Here is a 16882-nt window from a genome sequence, read left to right on the forward strand (position 1 = left end):
ACTCCTCATGTCTGCAGAGGATGAAGTCACACTTCATCATGATCTTCATCAAAAGTAGTCTATTTAACTGTATTACAAGTATATTTAGTCTATGCTTATGGTGAAGCAGTTGACTTGAAACAAATTTTTGTACACTATGTATGTATTTTTAACTTATTCCAATGTAGTCTGAAGAACTGTTGAGATGGTATACGTCCTGCACTACACATACCTGGTCTGTATCAGGGGTCTGCAACCTGAGGCTCAGAGCCACATCTGGCTCTTTTACTCCTCCATTGTGACCCTTTTCCTCTCTCTTTTTTTTTTTTTTTAGAAAAAAATCCAGTTTAACCGTAAAGCCGACCACCTCAAAGAATTGACAGAAAATTATCATTATTTTTATTTAAATGGTATTTAAACCATTGTAAGTCAGGCAGAAAAAAAACGTTTTTTTACGACATAATATCACTATAGATAACATCAATTAACATACGTTGGATGATGTTTGCTCACAGCAATGCTAAATTACCAAAATAATGACATGAAAGTTTAGGGGAAAAAAACATTTTTTTACCCACTGATTCAAGTTTGTTTCACACATTTTCACCATGGTGTAACTGTATTGTTAAAGAATTAACACATTTAGCTTTCTTTTAATACAGCATGTATTCATTTAAAAATAAATAATACATGGGTTATTCCTACCATAAAATTTCAAAAATTAGCTAAACATTTTTCCACCAAAAGTGTTTTTTCGAGATTTAATGGAAGCAACCATTTTGAAAATGTGCAGGAAAAGCCCTTTTACTGCCTCTAGTGGAACGATGATGAACTACAGGGCAGAAAACATGAACCAAGCTATAAACAAGCAAAGTTTGAATCATGCTAATGAGAGAGAGGTCTCAGAAATGCCTGTACCAAAAATTATACAAAGTGTCATAAAGTAATAAGAGAAGATGAGTCTAATCTTTATGTCATTTGTTTAGGATTTCATGAACAGAGACAAAGACACAGGGGTTCAAATGTCATAATTTAATTCTACTTTGGCTACAGCACAGACTACACAACAACATCACGGTATCATGCAGTACGCAACACCTACGGTGAGGTCAGGCTGCACTCCTGCATGGGCGCCCTCGTCCCCACCCCCGACCTTCTACTTCTTCTACCACGAAACAACAACCAACAGGAACAAGTCGTACCATCGATACACATCATAATAAAAAACACACCCCCTTCCTCCAAAAAAAACAAAAACCTGCTGAAATGCATTTCCATTATGGCATCATGGGGGAAAAAAGCAACAACTCATTCTAACCTGTACAGTTTGTGAAGCAGTAAAAAAACAGCATTTTGGTTTTCAGGTGCATTTCATCCACAACCAACACTCAAATAAAAACGACGTGACTTCCACCCTGTGAAAGGCAACCAGCACGGCCCTGCCAGAGCGCCCTCTGGGGGCCAAAGGCGTAATGACAAATGAGGTGAGCCGAAGCAAAGCCAGCAGCAATGCTTCATTGGAATCCTCTGGAAGTTTCATTTTCGTGTTTATGGTTCAGTTTGTAGAGAATCATGAACAATCAGGATTTGAGAGTTTCATGTTTTTTTTCCTGTGAGGTTCTGATGAGGCCCGTCTGGGTTCTGAATCAACCTTACGCCACATTCGGCTATATCTGCAGAAGTGTGCCAATGCTCCGGATCTGGGCTAAAGGAGGAGCAGCTTCCTCCAGCCTCAGCTGGTTCCAGCTCTGAAACCAGACATGTTCTTCAATGACACACATCCAGATCCAGAATCTGACACAGTCCTGTAGATGACGAACCAGAACTTTCTATAATCATATCAGCAACACCTGGGAATCCACATAAAATCTGTTTTGGCCCTCAAACCTGAACCACTAATTTCCTGGGTTGTTTGGGTTGCTGATCGGTTGGCTGATGGGTTTGGATCATCCAGACCAGAGAAGTGGAGTTTGAGCTTCAAAAGGTGACCTTCGCAGGGCGAACATCAAAGACAGCTCTGGAAGCCAGTTGAAGGTTCTGTTCCTGTCGGAGAGGATGGACCGGATCGAGTCGCCTACCCAGACCTAACAGAACCCAAATAAGGCCCCTTCAGAACTGTCAGATCCAGCTTTAAAGAAGGGAAACGTAAATAGGCACCAGAGAGGCGATAAAAAACTGCAGTCAGTCTGTGCGGTACCAAAACTGGAGTTTATAAAAAGAGCAGAAACTACATCATCCTGGAGGAAGTTCCTGAAGGAAAGTGGCCCAGGTGCTGCTTCTGTCTGCGGCCGCGCTTCGCCTTGTTGCACCTCCTGCAGGAGACAGAGTAGAGCGTCACTGATGGGAGAAAGGAGCAGCAAACTCCACAGATAATCAGGTCCAGAATCCGAACATCACAGGACACAGTAGCCGTCTTCTGTGTCGAGCACATATGAAGAATTGACAATAAAGTTGACTTTAACAATGTGTTATGTTTATGACATGATCCTTTTTATGATACGATCACATGTTAATAATACAATCACATGTTAATGATACAATCACGTTTGTGATACGGCCACATGCTTATGATACGATCACATGTTTATGATACGATCACATGCTTATGATACGATCACATGTTTATGATACGATCACGTTAATGATACAATCACATGTTTATGATACGATCACATGCTCATGATACGATTACATGCTCATGATACGATCACGTTTATGATACGATCACATGCTTATGATACGATCACGTTTGTGATACGATCACATCCTTATGATACGATCACATGTTAATGATACGATCACATGTTTATGATACGATCACATGCTTATAATACTTTCACCTTTATGATACGATCACATGTTTATGATACGACCACATGTTAATTATACGAACAGATGCTTATGATACGATCACATGTTTATGATACGATCACATGCTTATGATACGATCACATGCTCATGATACGATCACATGCTCATGATACGATCACATGCTTATGATACGATCACATGTTTATGATACGATCACATGCTTATGATACGATCACATGTTTATGATACGATCACATGTTAATGATACGATCACATGTTTATGATACGATCACATGTCAATGATACGATCACATGTTAATGATACGATCACATGTTAATGATACGATCACATGTTTATGATACGATCACATGTCAATGATACGATCACATGTTAATGATACGATCACATGTTAATGATACGATCACATGTTTATGATACGATCACATGTCAATGATACGATCACATGTTAATGATACGATCACATGCTTATGATACGATCACGTTTATGATACGATCACATGTTTATAATACGATCACATGCTTACGATACGATCACATTTTAATGATACGATCCTTTGTGACACAGGATATTTCTTTTTGACAGGAAGTCACGTGAACCTCTGTAAAAAGTTATAAACTATTTCATATTTTGAAAAAAAAAACGATTTCCTCTTTATGTTTTAACTATGTAAAAAATCACAAGTTCATTTATAATTATTATAACACTAACATAAATACAAATCAGTCTTTTTTTGTGGCTCGTACTGGTGTTGAAAGGATGCCGGCCCCTGGTCTATAGTTTACTTGCTATACTTATACTCAAGTATAAGTCTACGTTGTAAAATAAATTTCAAGTGTACTACTTTTTGCAGAATGTCAGAAAACCTTTTCTTCAGGATCTCTGATCAACAAAACAAATGTGATCTAAAAAAGAAAACAGTTCTGTGCTCCCTGCATGTGTTTGTGGTTTTTGATTCTTCAGATGGTGCAGTTCTTCACACACGGCTCGTCTCACTCCAGGTTCTGCTTCAGGACCAACATCTGACCGCTAAGCTCTGACCCTAACTCTTTTCTGTGTCAGAGGAAAAACTCCTTTTTGTTGGTAATTTTACAGATGGGGGCAGAGTTGCGTGGCTATACATGGAGCATTAAGACTTATGTTCGAATTCATTCACTATTACACTACTACGGATTGCGTTAAAATCCAGGGCAGGCCATAGACAGTCCTCTAGAGGTTATGGAGTAGAGTGAATTCAGACATAGCCTGAATCTTCATTGTGAAATCAGAAAAGAAATGGTCTGATAAAGCATTTGCTGTCATCGTTTTCTGAAACTCTAAATAAATTAATGATTTCTGTATATGAAAATAACAGGAGGACAGAAACAGTTGTTCAGCTGAAGAAGTCAAAGAAGTATGGGACAGAGGCAGAACCTGTGAGGACACACACTCCTTCATGTTTATGATATCTGCCTTGTCTTAACCCTTGTGCTATCCTATGACCCCAACCTTACATTGACGTGTTCTCCCTACCATGACAAAGGTGGATAAAGGTGGAAAGATTTCATGTAATCCATGGACACCAGTGAAGATCACAAATCAATGAAGAAAAAAAGTTTACCGCACTGTCTTTTGGGGTCTAGATGACCCAACTCCCAATGTTAGAGTGCCTAGGATAGCACAAGGGTTATTTCTCTGTTGTGCAAAGTTGTTGTTCCTTCAAGGAAACATTGTGTGAGTTTGAGGACCCCAGAGCACTCCTATGTCAGACCGAGAGCTCCCTCTGCTGGCTGACACACGCCACTGACACATCAGTCCATTCCAACTCATCAGTTTATCCTCTTCTGCCTGGTACAATCAGGTTTCCCCTCATCACTGATGCCAGTACGGCTTCCATGCGAGTACCTGGTGAAGCACATCACCACGGCAACGATCACAGCGATCTGAACAGCGCCGATGATGGCAGCGATGAGGACGTAGTGCATCTTCTGACCGCTGGGCACCACATAGAGAATGTTGAAGTCCAGCAGCTGGTCGCACTGGGGGCCGCCGTACGCCGCATCACACCTGACACAAACACAGCAACGGCAGATTTACAACACATCCTGTACCCTACCAAAGTAAAATGCTGGGCTTTTATTCTAAAGCATGTAGATCTACATTTAACCCAGGTCTGGCATATTGAAGGAGCCCATGAATGCATTTTAATATATGTTATTTTAGAAAAGCATCTTCCTCACACTGAACTCCCCCCCCCCCCCCCCCCCCCCCATTTTTCCCTGAAATTCGGTTTCCTAAAAGCTCAGGTTTAGCAGAACAGATGTTACCTGCAGGTGGGCAGGCTGTGTCTCATCTCACACTGGCCGTGTTCACAGAACTGGGCGTAGTCATCAGGACAAGGGGCGGGGTTATCTGGAAACCCATCCCCCTCTGAAGGGTTCATAACAGCTAGAAAAAAGAATCCAGGCTTGTGATTGGTTGCCGTTGTCACGGCGTGCAGATTTTCAGGTTGGACGCTCACCGTAGATGTCAGGTTTGGTCCTCATGCTGTCGTCCTTCCTGCTTTTATCTGAAACCACAGAAGAAGATGATCAGGTTTGAGTTTCAGAATTCACAGACAAACTGCAAAAACTCATGACACATTTTCCTTAAATTTGCCATGACCACAGTGCCGTGGCAAACCAGGCATCAGGCAGAGCTCATTGAAAGGTAGCTTCAGCTGTGTTTGTTTGAGCAGTTGAGGTTTGTGATGAAATGAGCCGTAAAGTTGGATCGGCTTCACTGCACCGCCTCTCTGAAATATTTAAACGGCGCTCCAAGCTCATTAAATCTGCTCCGACTACAAATAGGGGTTAAAAGACGGTTCCATTGTGGCGCTGCCAGAGGGTCCCCGCATGTTCACGAGCAGAGACGCTGCCATTCTGACAGACACAGGAGCGTCCCAGAGTCTCTGCAGCATTCATGAGCTTCTCGTGCAGATTCTGGGTCACAGCTCCTCAGAGGCCAAGCTGCACCTCCTCAGGGCAAACCGCTCCTCCTCCAGCAGTGAGGGGTGTTCATGCGAGCTAATGTGAGGAGATGGAAGAGACGCACGCAAACAGAAGACTTCTGACTAAAAAAACACAGAATTTCTAATAAAAGTGATTGCTACATGTTTTTTCGTCTTTGAAATGAAATATTTTAAATATTTTACAAATCTCAGCTTAATCTTGTCAGACGCAATGAAATTGTTCTTCTAAAATCCTGAGCTTGTTCTCCCCGTGAATGGATCAAAGTTCTGATTGTGAGGTCCCACAGGGCTCACTGATGGGGTCTCTTAGTTTCTTTCACAAATGTTTTTGTCTTACAATACATTTTCATGTTTATTTGTTTTATGAGTATGAAATATTCCAACTATATCTGTTATTGAACTTAGGGAAAGCTTTGGAGTCATTTCAAAGAGGAACTTCTGCTGTTACATCACCTAACACGCCACTCACTATTATGCTTCAAATAGCTAAATTACCCGCCTACTTCTCAGCCAATCAGAATTCTATTTGCCTTTAAATTCATGGATAACAGTTTGCTAGCTCTCCTCTACCCTTTCTCCACGTGGAGTGATGCTATGTCAGGGTCTGGCACTTAACCACCATCGGCAGTTAGGCTCTGGGGTTCATTCATTGATGGTCTGAGCTTAAAAACATAACGGCATTGGTCCAGAACCTAACTGCCAAAGATTTAAGGACTTAGTTGTTTCTAGGTGTCTTTCCAGATCAATCCACCAATCAACTCACCCACCCATCCATCCACCTTCAGAACCAGCTGTCTCTCCTTTGGGGGTCACATGTCCCAACTACTGTTGGGTAAAGGTGGGATTCACCCTGAAGAGCTCACCAGTCTGTAGCTGATGGGATATTAGAGATACCCATCAACCTATGAAGCTTGTTTTTGGAATGGGGGAGGAAACTGGAGTGCCCAGAGGAAACCCACACATGCACTGGAACATGCAGGGAGCGGCCGTGGTCCAGAGGTAGAGCAGTCGGCCGAAACATCGCAGGTTTGGTTCCCGCCTTGCCTGCTAATGTGTCAAAGCGTCCTGTGTTTGTAAAGCACTTTGGGCCCTAAATCAAGGTAGAAAAGTGCTGTATACCGTAAGTGTACACCATTTATTTAGCATTCAAACTCCACACAGAAAGGTCCCAGCAAGGATTTAAACCAGTGGAAAAAAAAAGTAAAAACTGAAAAGAAAAAAGTAAAAACTGAATTTCAAGAAAGTAAAAAGACTTTTCAAGAAAAATTGTCATAATTTTTCAGTCTACCAAAAAAATTTTTAACAGCAAAATAATTTTAGTTTGTGAAAACATTCTTTAAATAAGAATTCTTGCTAAGATTTATTTTTACTTATCTGTCAATGGGGTACAAAATTATGATTTCTTTCTAAAGGGCTCATTTATGCAGTTTAGTGAACAAATGTGGACAAAAGCTCCTCAAACGTTTTCCTCAAAGTTCATCAAATCTACTAAAGTTTGTGCACATGGACGACCGTGCACATGAAGTGATGTCAGATAAAGAATTTCAGGAGTCCCTACTCCTCAAAACCATGGAAAAAAACATTCTTGCTGTTGATCAAATGTGGTTCTGTGCCATTTTAGGAACAACCAGACGGAGGAACACGAAGCCAAAGAAATGGCAGACTCAGAATTCAGCAGAAACTCAGGGCCAGCATGAGAAAATGTGGGATCCTCCAGTAAAAGCAGGTCAATCAAGTCTTTCCTGTAGTTTTTTGGAAACTCAAGTGGAGCAGCAGAGGGATTAGTTGGAGCTTTTTAGTGTGGTTCGTGAGTCTTTGCTTCCAGGTGATGAATTAATCAGAGCATCTGCAGATTGAGGTCAGGTCATCATTCAGTATAAATGAACTAACCCCCCCCCCCCCCGGCGACCCCCTCATGGTTGAGAGCAGACATGCCAGTGTGGTTTGGCTCCTCACCTTGGCAGCGTCCAACGTGCTTCATGTCAATCTTCAGCTGTTTGAGGCAGGACGCCTCGCGCATGTGGCAGGGCGTGTCGTACGTGACGCCATTGCTGCCGCACACAGGGTTGTTGGTGTGGCCATTGCACACAATGTTGCACATGCAGCTGCGCACACACACAGAGAACACAAAATCAGCACCGCTTAAAGGAGAGGCTTTTATTCTGAAGGTTACCTGGATATTATGTTCAATTCAAATACTTTCAAACGAGAAAATGAAAATTGAAAAGAAAAATCCTTGAGTTCAGATGAAAAGTGAAACAACAACAGCGTCATTATTCTAGGGTTGCTGTTGCACTGAGGTTTTAAACCAAAAGGAATGATGCTGATAAGAAAATATTCCTGCTTTTGCTTCATTAAAGAGGTGAATGGTAGTTGGTGTTTGTGCGCTCACAGCATGTCCTCGGAGTCTTCATCACATTCGGCTCCAAACTTGCAGTTTCCGCATTTGGAGGTTTTCTTTCCACGGCCGGACCCTTCATCGTCTGACAGACAGAAAGTGCGTTAGCACAGCTCTCCATCAGCTTTTATTTTCCTAAAGGCTCAAACTACACAACAAACCGCTCACCTCCATCTCCGGATCCCGAGCCAGCATCTGACAAACACACAAAGACACGTGTTGAGATGGTGGAATGTTTCTGACAAAGCCTCCTGAAAGCGTTGGAAGAGTCTTGTTACCATGGTAACAGGGTCCCTCGGACACGATGCTGATGGCTGTCTGCTTCTTGCACGCGGCTCTCCTCAGGTAACACTCGTTCTGGTACGTGTCTTTGTTGGAGCCGCACACAGGCTTGTAGTCCTTTCGACACTAAAACACAAACACACATTTTCCTCACATCCAAACTTCCATTGTTTACCTCTATGGACGGGGGTGGGTGGGGGTTAACCTGACCATCAGATGTCACAAATATGCCAGTTTTAAGGAAGTATTGTATACTTCCTAGCAGTAGAGAACAATTTCCCATTTATTTCCATTTTTGAACAGTCCAATTTGACACCTAAAACAGACATACAGACTTTTGATTTGTGTGTTTAGAAACCTATGGTTGACATCAGAGAAGATCCATTCAGTGTTTGTAAGCGAATGTGTGAAGTTCTCACCTGGAAGTGACAGACACATTTGATCTCTGCTCCATTTTCCCGGCAGGTTCCTCCAAAGCGACATGTTATGGTGTCGCACACCCGGAGGTCGCTCTTCTTCTCTGACAAGCCTGAAACAGACAGACAAATATGTTGCCATCAACCGTAAACAACAGCAAGATTCTTTTGAAGCATTGTAAAAAAATTGATTTTTATTTTTTATGTTGACCTTAAATGTAGCTTTATAGCTTCTTTTTAATCAATTAAAGTGAATTATTGAAGGCTTTCAGGCTGAACACTCAATTTACGTTGATGATTAAGCCAGTTTTGTTACCCTAGACCACATATGTCAAACTCAAGGCCCGGGGGCCAAATGTGGCCCTCCATGTCATTTTATGTGGCCCCCGAGAGCATAAAAGTTTTTGATTTCTTAAAATAAAAAATAAAAATTGGTGTGTATTTATTCATATCTAGGGGGAATCTGCCTTGAAATATCGGATTGGGCAACTATAAATTATGACTGAAACACTGTCAATATAACCTAACCTGACAGAATCTAATTTAAAAGGATTTATGCTAGAATAACAAGCAAACATGTGTTTTCTATGCAACTGTAATTGTCACTTTCAAAAGTTATAATAAATAAATAAATAAGTTGTTTAACATTAAGGAGTAGTTAAATGTATGTTTCATTACATTTAGTTACATGTATAAGTTATATCCGGCCCTTTGAGGACAGCCGCTATACTGATGTGGCCCTCGGTGGAAATGAGTTTGACACCCCTGCCCTAGACTAATATGGATTTTCATTGTTAGCGAAGAAATAAAGGTTGATAAAAAAAACTATGTCATCTTCAAAGAACGAAAGAAAATGCTGTTTTTGTAAGAAACAAAAGGGTTTCTCAAAAACACATGTTAGGTGAATCCAATTTAAACTTTGTAACAACGTGTTGCTGTTGAACCTCAGGGTTGGGAGATCAAATATGGAAAAAGCAGTTCAACTTATATTAAAACAATCTTAAAAGTTTTTGGCTTTAGCTGCACACATGCAGACATTTCGACCGAATCAAAGGAAGAGATTTTATTTGTTAGTTTTTGGAAGGCTGTTAGCATAGTTTCTTTTTTCTTCCTGCTGACGGTATTAGTTTCGTTATTTAGTTTTAGTGTTTGAAGACCCAGAGTTCAGCCAATTGACTATATAGAAGAACTGGATTGAGTTACCCCTCCCCCTCTGGTGTTCCAAATAGGAAGCACCCGCTGGCTCCAAGAAACCAAAATGCTATAGACTTCTACAGAGAAAAAAAACTCGCTATAACTCAGTCATTCTATTTGTCAGAATAACAGTTCTTACTCTGCTACCTTTTATAACATGTTTTGGATAATTTTCATTTTTTAATGATATTTTTTGATCAACAGATTCTCCTAAGCCTACCCTAAGTGGTAGTGGTGTGGACTTCCAACAAGCTCATTTCTGATTGGTGCTAGTGGCTGACATAGAAACATTGACTAAGACCACCTCAAAACAAAATCATTGCTTATTGATGACTTCCTGTTCCAACAATAAGAAAATTAGCAACTGAACTTACTTCATTTTGTTGGAGGCAGAAGTAAATAATTTTCTATGGGTGACATCACTCTCACTCAGTCCAGTTCTCAGATACAGTCAATGGTGCAAATACAGACCCAAAAAAACAGCTTCACGATTAATGAATCACACTGAGGATCCTAAAACCTGCTCTGAATATTAAGGTTTTCAGGACAATTTTAGATTAATTTGTCAATAATTCATACACACAGTACGGTTTTCTTTAAACAAGTTAATACATTTATTCAATTAGGTTCTTATAGCTAATATAACAAGCATCGATCGTTCATGTGACTGAGATTCCCCGAAATTAAGACAGTTGTGCTTTTGTTTCTACGGATTATTCACGAAACCAAGTCTAAAATCAGATCCTGGAGCACACGCACACACACACACACACACACTATTGTCCAGGCCTATAATTTGCTGATGGAAGCTGATTGGTTGTCAGCATGCCGGCCGGCCAATTTGGAGGCAGTAATTACAGGGGCCGTGACCTCAGCTTGCCTGTAATTAGTAAATACCAACCATATCCACCTGCTGGCGCACTCGCAGCTGCAGGGTTGCGTCTGCCAGCAGCTTGGTTTGCACTCGGCTGTAAAGCAGCGCTAGCGCTAAAAGGTCCCTTTCTGTCAGCATGAAAACAGCAGCCCCATCCTCCAAAGGGAAGGAAAACATCTTTCTTCTGTCAGCCTGTCAGCTCCTTCCTCCTCGTCTTCCTTTGGAGGGTTTCAGGAGTCCCTGAAGCTACGGTTGCTATAGTTACGGCTTGTTTACAGAGTCAGATGAGTCTGCAGAGACTATCAGGAGGCAAACAACAGGCTGAGACACAAACACATACCCAACTCACACAATGGTCCAGAAAACACAGACTACTGAATCTCCTCAAGTCCTAATCAGACATTTGTGTCAAAATACCACAGAAGGAGAAACATCTACTCCACAATGGACAGCTGTAGTGCAGTGGTAGCGGAATTGGATCATAAGATTGCAGGTTCAGTTCCCGCTCTGCCCGCCCATGTGTCGAAGTGTACTTGGGCAAGACACTAAACCTCCCATTGCTCCCAGTGGTTATAGTTTGGCGCCGCCATCAGTGTGTGAATGTGTGTGTGAATGGGTGAATGTGGCTGTAAAGCACTTTGGGCCTTCTAAGACCGTATCAAAGCGCCCTAAACGACACGCCATTTGCAGCGTGTACAATGAGCTTTGTCTCACCGCAATCACACGGTGCAAAGGTTGAGTCTGTTCACTGATTTCCACAAGCCACACCTGTGTTTAACAAGGGGCCAAACCCACCGAGCGCAAGAACAACACTCGTACAAGAACAAGTCACGGAATCCAAGGGGAAACCTCCTGACCACCAAGTGGCAAACATGACACCACAGGAAAGTACTAGTGCTAATGGCAAACAACACAAACAAAGCATTCGCAGTGAAGCAAACTGGACCAAAATTCATCGGCACCTGAACACTGGTGGACTATGGTTCTCAAAAAGACCAGAGTTCTCTTGGTTGATCCAAACCAGAGTTCAGGGAAGCTCAAGCACCTGCCACCTGCCAAACCAAAGGGTTTTGAGGAACGTAGGCTGGCACAACCGGAGATCGATTCTCTTGCTTGTTGGTCTCTAGTTGCAGAACAACAGTCAGATCAAACAATCAATCAAGAAAAAAAGCATGTAAATGAGCTGTGGGGATCAATCTGTGAACTTAAAAACAGGACCAGATTCCAGATTTCACATCTGTGCCTCAATTAAAAAGCTGATTCTGGTCCAGACAGCCCTTGATGGTTGATGCTGATGAGGGAAGACCTCTAAATGAAACCTGATCTGAAAAAGAGGAACAAATTTGGACCCATCTCAGGAGGAAGGTTTGAAGACAACCATTTAGACTGCTGCTTCCAACTCCAAACATCTCCTGCATGAGGATTCCCCCAGCTCTGGAACTCCCTTCCGCCTGAACTACATTGGTTCAGTTCCTCTCTTCACCAGCTGGCTTAAAACTGACCTTTTCTGACATGCATACATTGTTAAACCTAAATGCACTAGCCTCTTAAAATGCTGTGTTTTGTTTTTTGCTGCTGTGTTTTTTTTAACTCTGTCTCCATTTTCTGTATTGCAACCTTGGGTTCCAAGAAAGGTGCCAAAAAAATGAAATTGATTATTAATATTGTCATTAATTCTTTTAAAACTCATATAGTAATGTTCAACGCATCGTAACGTGTTTGAATTCTTCAGAAAAGCCTAATTTAAGTGATGAAAAATAGAAACATTTGTCTGTTTGCTGATGACACTCTGTTATATTTTATTTATTTTAGTTTAAAGGGTCAGATAATTTTGGCTTGAAAAGCTATTGTTTATCCAGCCATAAAATCCTGAAGTTAAGTTCACACCGCCATCGGCGACACATGTTCAAGCGACCGCTTCCAATAAAAACTCTATGTATAAGTGCATTATGGGCTTCCATGTTCAAAACGTTTGCATTCACGCATAGCTACGCAGGTTTCTACGACCGTTTTCGAGGTCTATGTAGAAAACATGTGATCACTAAACATGTGTTGAAAGTTAAACCAGGTTAAACTTTGACCAATCGGGGACGCTGACTTAGTAGTGACATATGAATGGCGTCCATTTGAATTTATGGAAGCGCCAAGCGTTTGATAATTGATCATGAAGGAAAAATTTTGCAATTGCAGTTGGTGCCCGACTGGAATTCTTTAACACCAAGTCTTTCATTTATCAGAATGGTGCTGTAGAAGAAAAAGCCTGGAGCAAGATTCACGAAATTGTACCGCTTTGACATTTCACACCAAGCCTCTTCCAATTGTAGGTGGAGCACATGGGCTAGTAAACGGTAGAAAAAGTAGAAGAAGAAGCCCATCTCTGCTTTTTCAGTGTGAACACCATGGGCTAAATCCGCATTCAAGAATCCGCGTTTCAGTGCATCCTTGAATGTGCGTCAAGTGTTTGGTGTGTCCGTAGCTTAAGAGTTCATCTTTTTGATGTACTTTTCTGCCTCCATTTATTTCCCTTTCCATTTTTGACTGCATCCTTGATGCAGGAGTCCACCCACGGTAACAACAAAGGCAGCCGGAGATGAGTGAAGTTGACAGATAAATCTGTCATCAAACTAAACACCTGTACAGAGAAGAGAAAAAGGATGACACAGCAGAGAGAAAGCTTCTCTGGAGAAGGTAGTGGATACTTTTGTGCTTTACCGAAGAACTGGTATTATTTTAGAAAACATTTTTATATAGATTCCGGGATCATTTTGAACTTTCAGAGGAACCAAAACAAGAACAGAACAGTGTGAGTTTTTCCTGACTCTTCAGCAGGAAGGGTTCTCTGATGGAGGCCGACCAGCCATCAGATCTGGACCACAACCAACATCAGGAGAAACATCTGGCTGCTCCAAACGCTTGTTCGTTGGTTTGTGTAGGGGGTCACACACAGCTGCACGCGCGGACCCACAAAGCCAAAGCAGCTCGCGGCCTGTAATTACCTCCAGGAACGGAGGAACTGACACGCGCCCGCGCGCAGGCTGGCGCTCACAAGTCTGTGAGCAACATGGTGGCCACGGCAGGTAAAGCATCTGCTGGGCCTCACAGATGCTCTTATTAGCACCCCTGTTGTCATAACGACCTTTTAAAGTCCCTGCACAGTCGCCATGACAACAGAAACAGGACCCAATCTGGTACCAGAGCCGGGATCTCTGACCTAACTTCACCAGGCGCGCGCGCGCGTGGGCTCACCTGGGCAGTCTTTCCCGGGGCCGCAGTCCGATCCCCCGGCGCGGGGGAAGGAGCCCCGGGCGGCGTGGAGGAGCAGCAGAACCAGCAGACAGTAGAACCCGGAGAAGCGGGGCGGTGGAGCCATGATGGATTGATGGGGAGGGGGGATGAATGGAGACGAACAACAAACGGGAAGAAATGACAGAAAAATCCCTTTCTATGGAACCAAATCCTTCGGAGCGGCCCGGATCCCTCCCCCGCTCAGCGGCGCGGATCCATGCCGGAGCGAAGAGGACAAAGCCGGGAGCAGGGCTGCGACCCGGGACAACAAAGCAGCTCACGGCCTGGGGCTCCACGCAGCGACCCCCACCCCTCCGCTCACAGCCCGGCCTCAGCCTCCATCCCCCAGCCCCGCCGCCTCGATCCCAAACCGGCCGGGAAACCCGAGCAGAACCGCAGCAGCTCCGGAGCGGCTCCCTGCTGCATCCAGACCGAAGAGGAGACGGTGAGCGCCGCGCAGACTGGACGGAACGGCCGCTGCCTCTGACCGGGACTCTTTCAGTTTTTTCTGCTGAAACACATCAACAAAGGGCCGTGGCACGTGACCTGCACGAGACCACTCCCACAGACAGGCACATTTCCCTGCATGCTTTGCTTCAGACCCACGCGGCCCATCCTGGCACTCCCTACGGGATGTCTGCCGGGGGAGGGGGGCATCCATGACAGCGGAGAAAACTCAAATTCATTATAATTAGAACAAAACGAAAAACAATTTCTAATTAAAAAATATAAAAATGTCCTCACACCACACTTCTAAGAGTTATTTATTTAAACCAATTATTGGGTCATTCATGTTATGTGTTTGGATTTTTTGGAGCAACTCTATCTTCTTTTTGGAGCATAGCATAGTGGTTTCATTTTACCCCAATTTATAGTTTTTCCCTGATATGTTTTGTTCCTGATGTAAAATAACCCAGCAAATATCTTGGAGTTTTGATAAAAACCTCCCAACTTGGGTTAGTGTGCAGGTCTGCATGTTAGTCTCCTTCATCAATCACTGATATTCAGTCAGCTCATAAACTAAAAGACTAAATGAACGAAGCTTAGGGAGGATTGATGGGGCAAAGATGTCTATACAATAACAACTAGTAACAGCTATAGACGGTCTGTCAGCTGATGTTTGACAGCCCATAATAATTTTTATTGAATAAAATCTATTTAGATCTTTTGACAAAGAGCTTTTACTTTTCTTACTCCAGTCATGGAGTTTCCATTATGTTTTTGATTAAACCTGAATACTTTTGCTCTTTTAAAACACATTTTCCTGTTATTTTGTACCAGAAATACTTTGAAGCAAAAACATATTTTCCAAACCTGATTAATGAACATGTTTTGAGCCCAAATACTGTTTCCAATATACAATTTCTCGCATTTAAAATACCCATTTCATACTAAGTCAATTTTCTGAGCTTTAAAGTGTATTATAATGTTAATTAATCACAAAAAACAACCCCAAAGTGGTATTTTGATCCGTTCACACCTTTCTGAGTATTCCTCTAAAAACTTGCTCTCTGAGCACCAGCCCCTCCCAGTTCACGAAAATGAGCTGGTCCTCACATTATGACATCACAAAGTGAGAACAGCCCCTTCCAGGATGAATCTGTGCTGCCAGACCGCCCCGGCTAAAACACACACCCACTTTCAGTGAACAACATAAACATTTTCCTTTTATATGCACAATATGCACATCCATGTTTGCAAAAGCTTGGATGTTGTTTGTTTCCGTGGGTGAAACGCAGACACGCTGGCGAAGCTGACTCTAGGTTGATGTCATGAAATGGGTGGCACCCACACTGAGAGAACGGCGGAGCTTCATAGATGGAGTCATCTTACTTCCAGGTAGCATGTGAGAAAAACTCATATTTTATAAAAAATGTGTTCTTTTGTGTGCATATGTTATCATATATATGGATATTGTTTACTGTAAACGTAGCTTGGTATAGGCCCTTTAAATGTTCATTGGAGAGATGGTAAACCTTTCAAAATAAAAGGGGTTTCTGGAAATGAGCAGATAAGCAAGAGTTTTGGATGAAACTGCACGAGTTCTTCTTGGAGACACCAGAGCCATGACACCTGTTAAGTTCAACCAGAGTCTTGTCAGAGGTTTGAAGGGTTTGATCCACAGCAATGCAGCAAATGAAAGGAGCAAACACAAAACACGGAAAAGTCATGAATCAGATGTGAACAGAGGTTGATATCAATAATTATTATGCAGTTGTTAATTGCAAGGAATAGTACTGACAAATTCCAGCCAGAAGGGGGCGCCATCCACTCACGGCTCCTCTTTCAGAGCAAATGATGCATTTGTGTTTTATTTTGTCTTTATGCTAAGGTAGCATAAAGACAAGTATCCTGAATCTGATTTCCCTTATTTAGAGTAAAGTATTTCACTCCTGCCCTGCAGGGATTTTCAAAGGTCGTAACTGAAGAGGAGCAGATCTTCATCACTTAAAGAACAAATCCTTAAAGCAGAGCTTAAACCCAGACACTTTGTTTTGTGATCTGAATCCTCAGGAGGCGTTGGGTCTCAGCGCCGATCATCGATCCAGCTCACGCTGATGATCTAATCCTCCCCCGTTCTTTAAGCCGCCTGGGCTCATTAGTTCTCTCTCCTCTCTTCATCGCTAATCCAGG

General features: G+C 42.5%; 1 protein-coding gene across 1 annotated transcript; it reads right to left on the reverse strand.

Annotated features, from left to right (window-relative positions):
* Nucleotides 1-996: 996 nt before the first annotated feature.
* Nucleotides 997-14819, reverse strand: LOC101160114 (tomoregulin-1). The gene is made up of 10 exons (XM_004080826.4): nt 14210-14819; nt 8899-9008; nt 8476-8605; nt 8366-8392; nt 8192-8282; nt 7756-7904; nt 5311-5358; nt 5117-5237; nt 4695-4856; nt 997-2291 (listed from the first exon to the last, which is right to left on the reverse strand). Exons 1-10 carry the CDS (start codon nt 14331-14333, stop codon nt 2207-2209), a joined length of 1047 nt encoding a protein of 348 aa, XP_004080874.1. The 5' UTR covers nt 14334-14819; the 3' UTR covers nt 997-2206.
* Between the last annotated feature and the right edge of the window lie 2063 nt (nt 14820-16882).

The sequence above is a fragment of the Oryzias latipes genome, chromosome 20 (genome assembly GCF_002234675.1).
Source record: "Oryzias latipes chromosome 20, ASM223467v1".
Classification (NCBI taxonomy): Eukaryota; Metazoa; Chordata; class Actinopteri; order Beloniformes; family Adrianichthyidae; genus Oryzias; species Oryzias latipes.

What these genes read in the sequence shown, in the direction of transcription:
- LOC101160114 (XM_004080826.4), bottom strand. Translation starts at nt 14,333, where the DNA reads ATGGCTCCACCGCCCCGCTTCTCCGGGTTCTACTGTCTGCTGGTTCTG. An exon ending in GCACGTTGGACGCTGCCAAG is followed by an intron (nt 5,359 to 7,755) that starts GTGAGGAGCCAA and finishes CTGTGGTTTCAG; the next exon opens with ATAAAAGCAGGAAGGACGAC. An exon ending in GTGGTGATGTGCTTCACCAG is followed by an intron (nt 2,292 to 4,694) that starts GTACTCGCATGG and finishes TGTCTCCTGCAG; the next exon opens with GAGGTGCAACAAGGCGAAGC.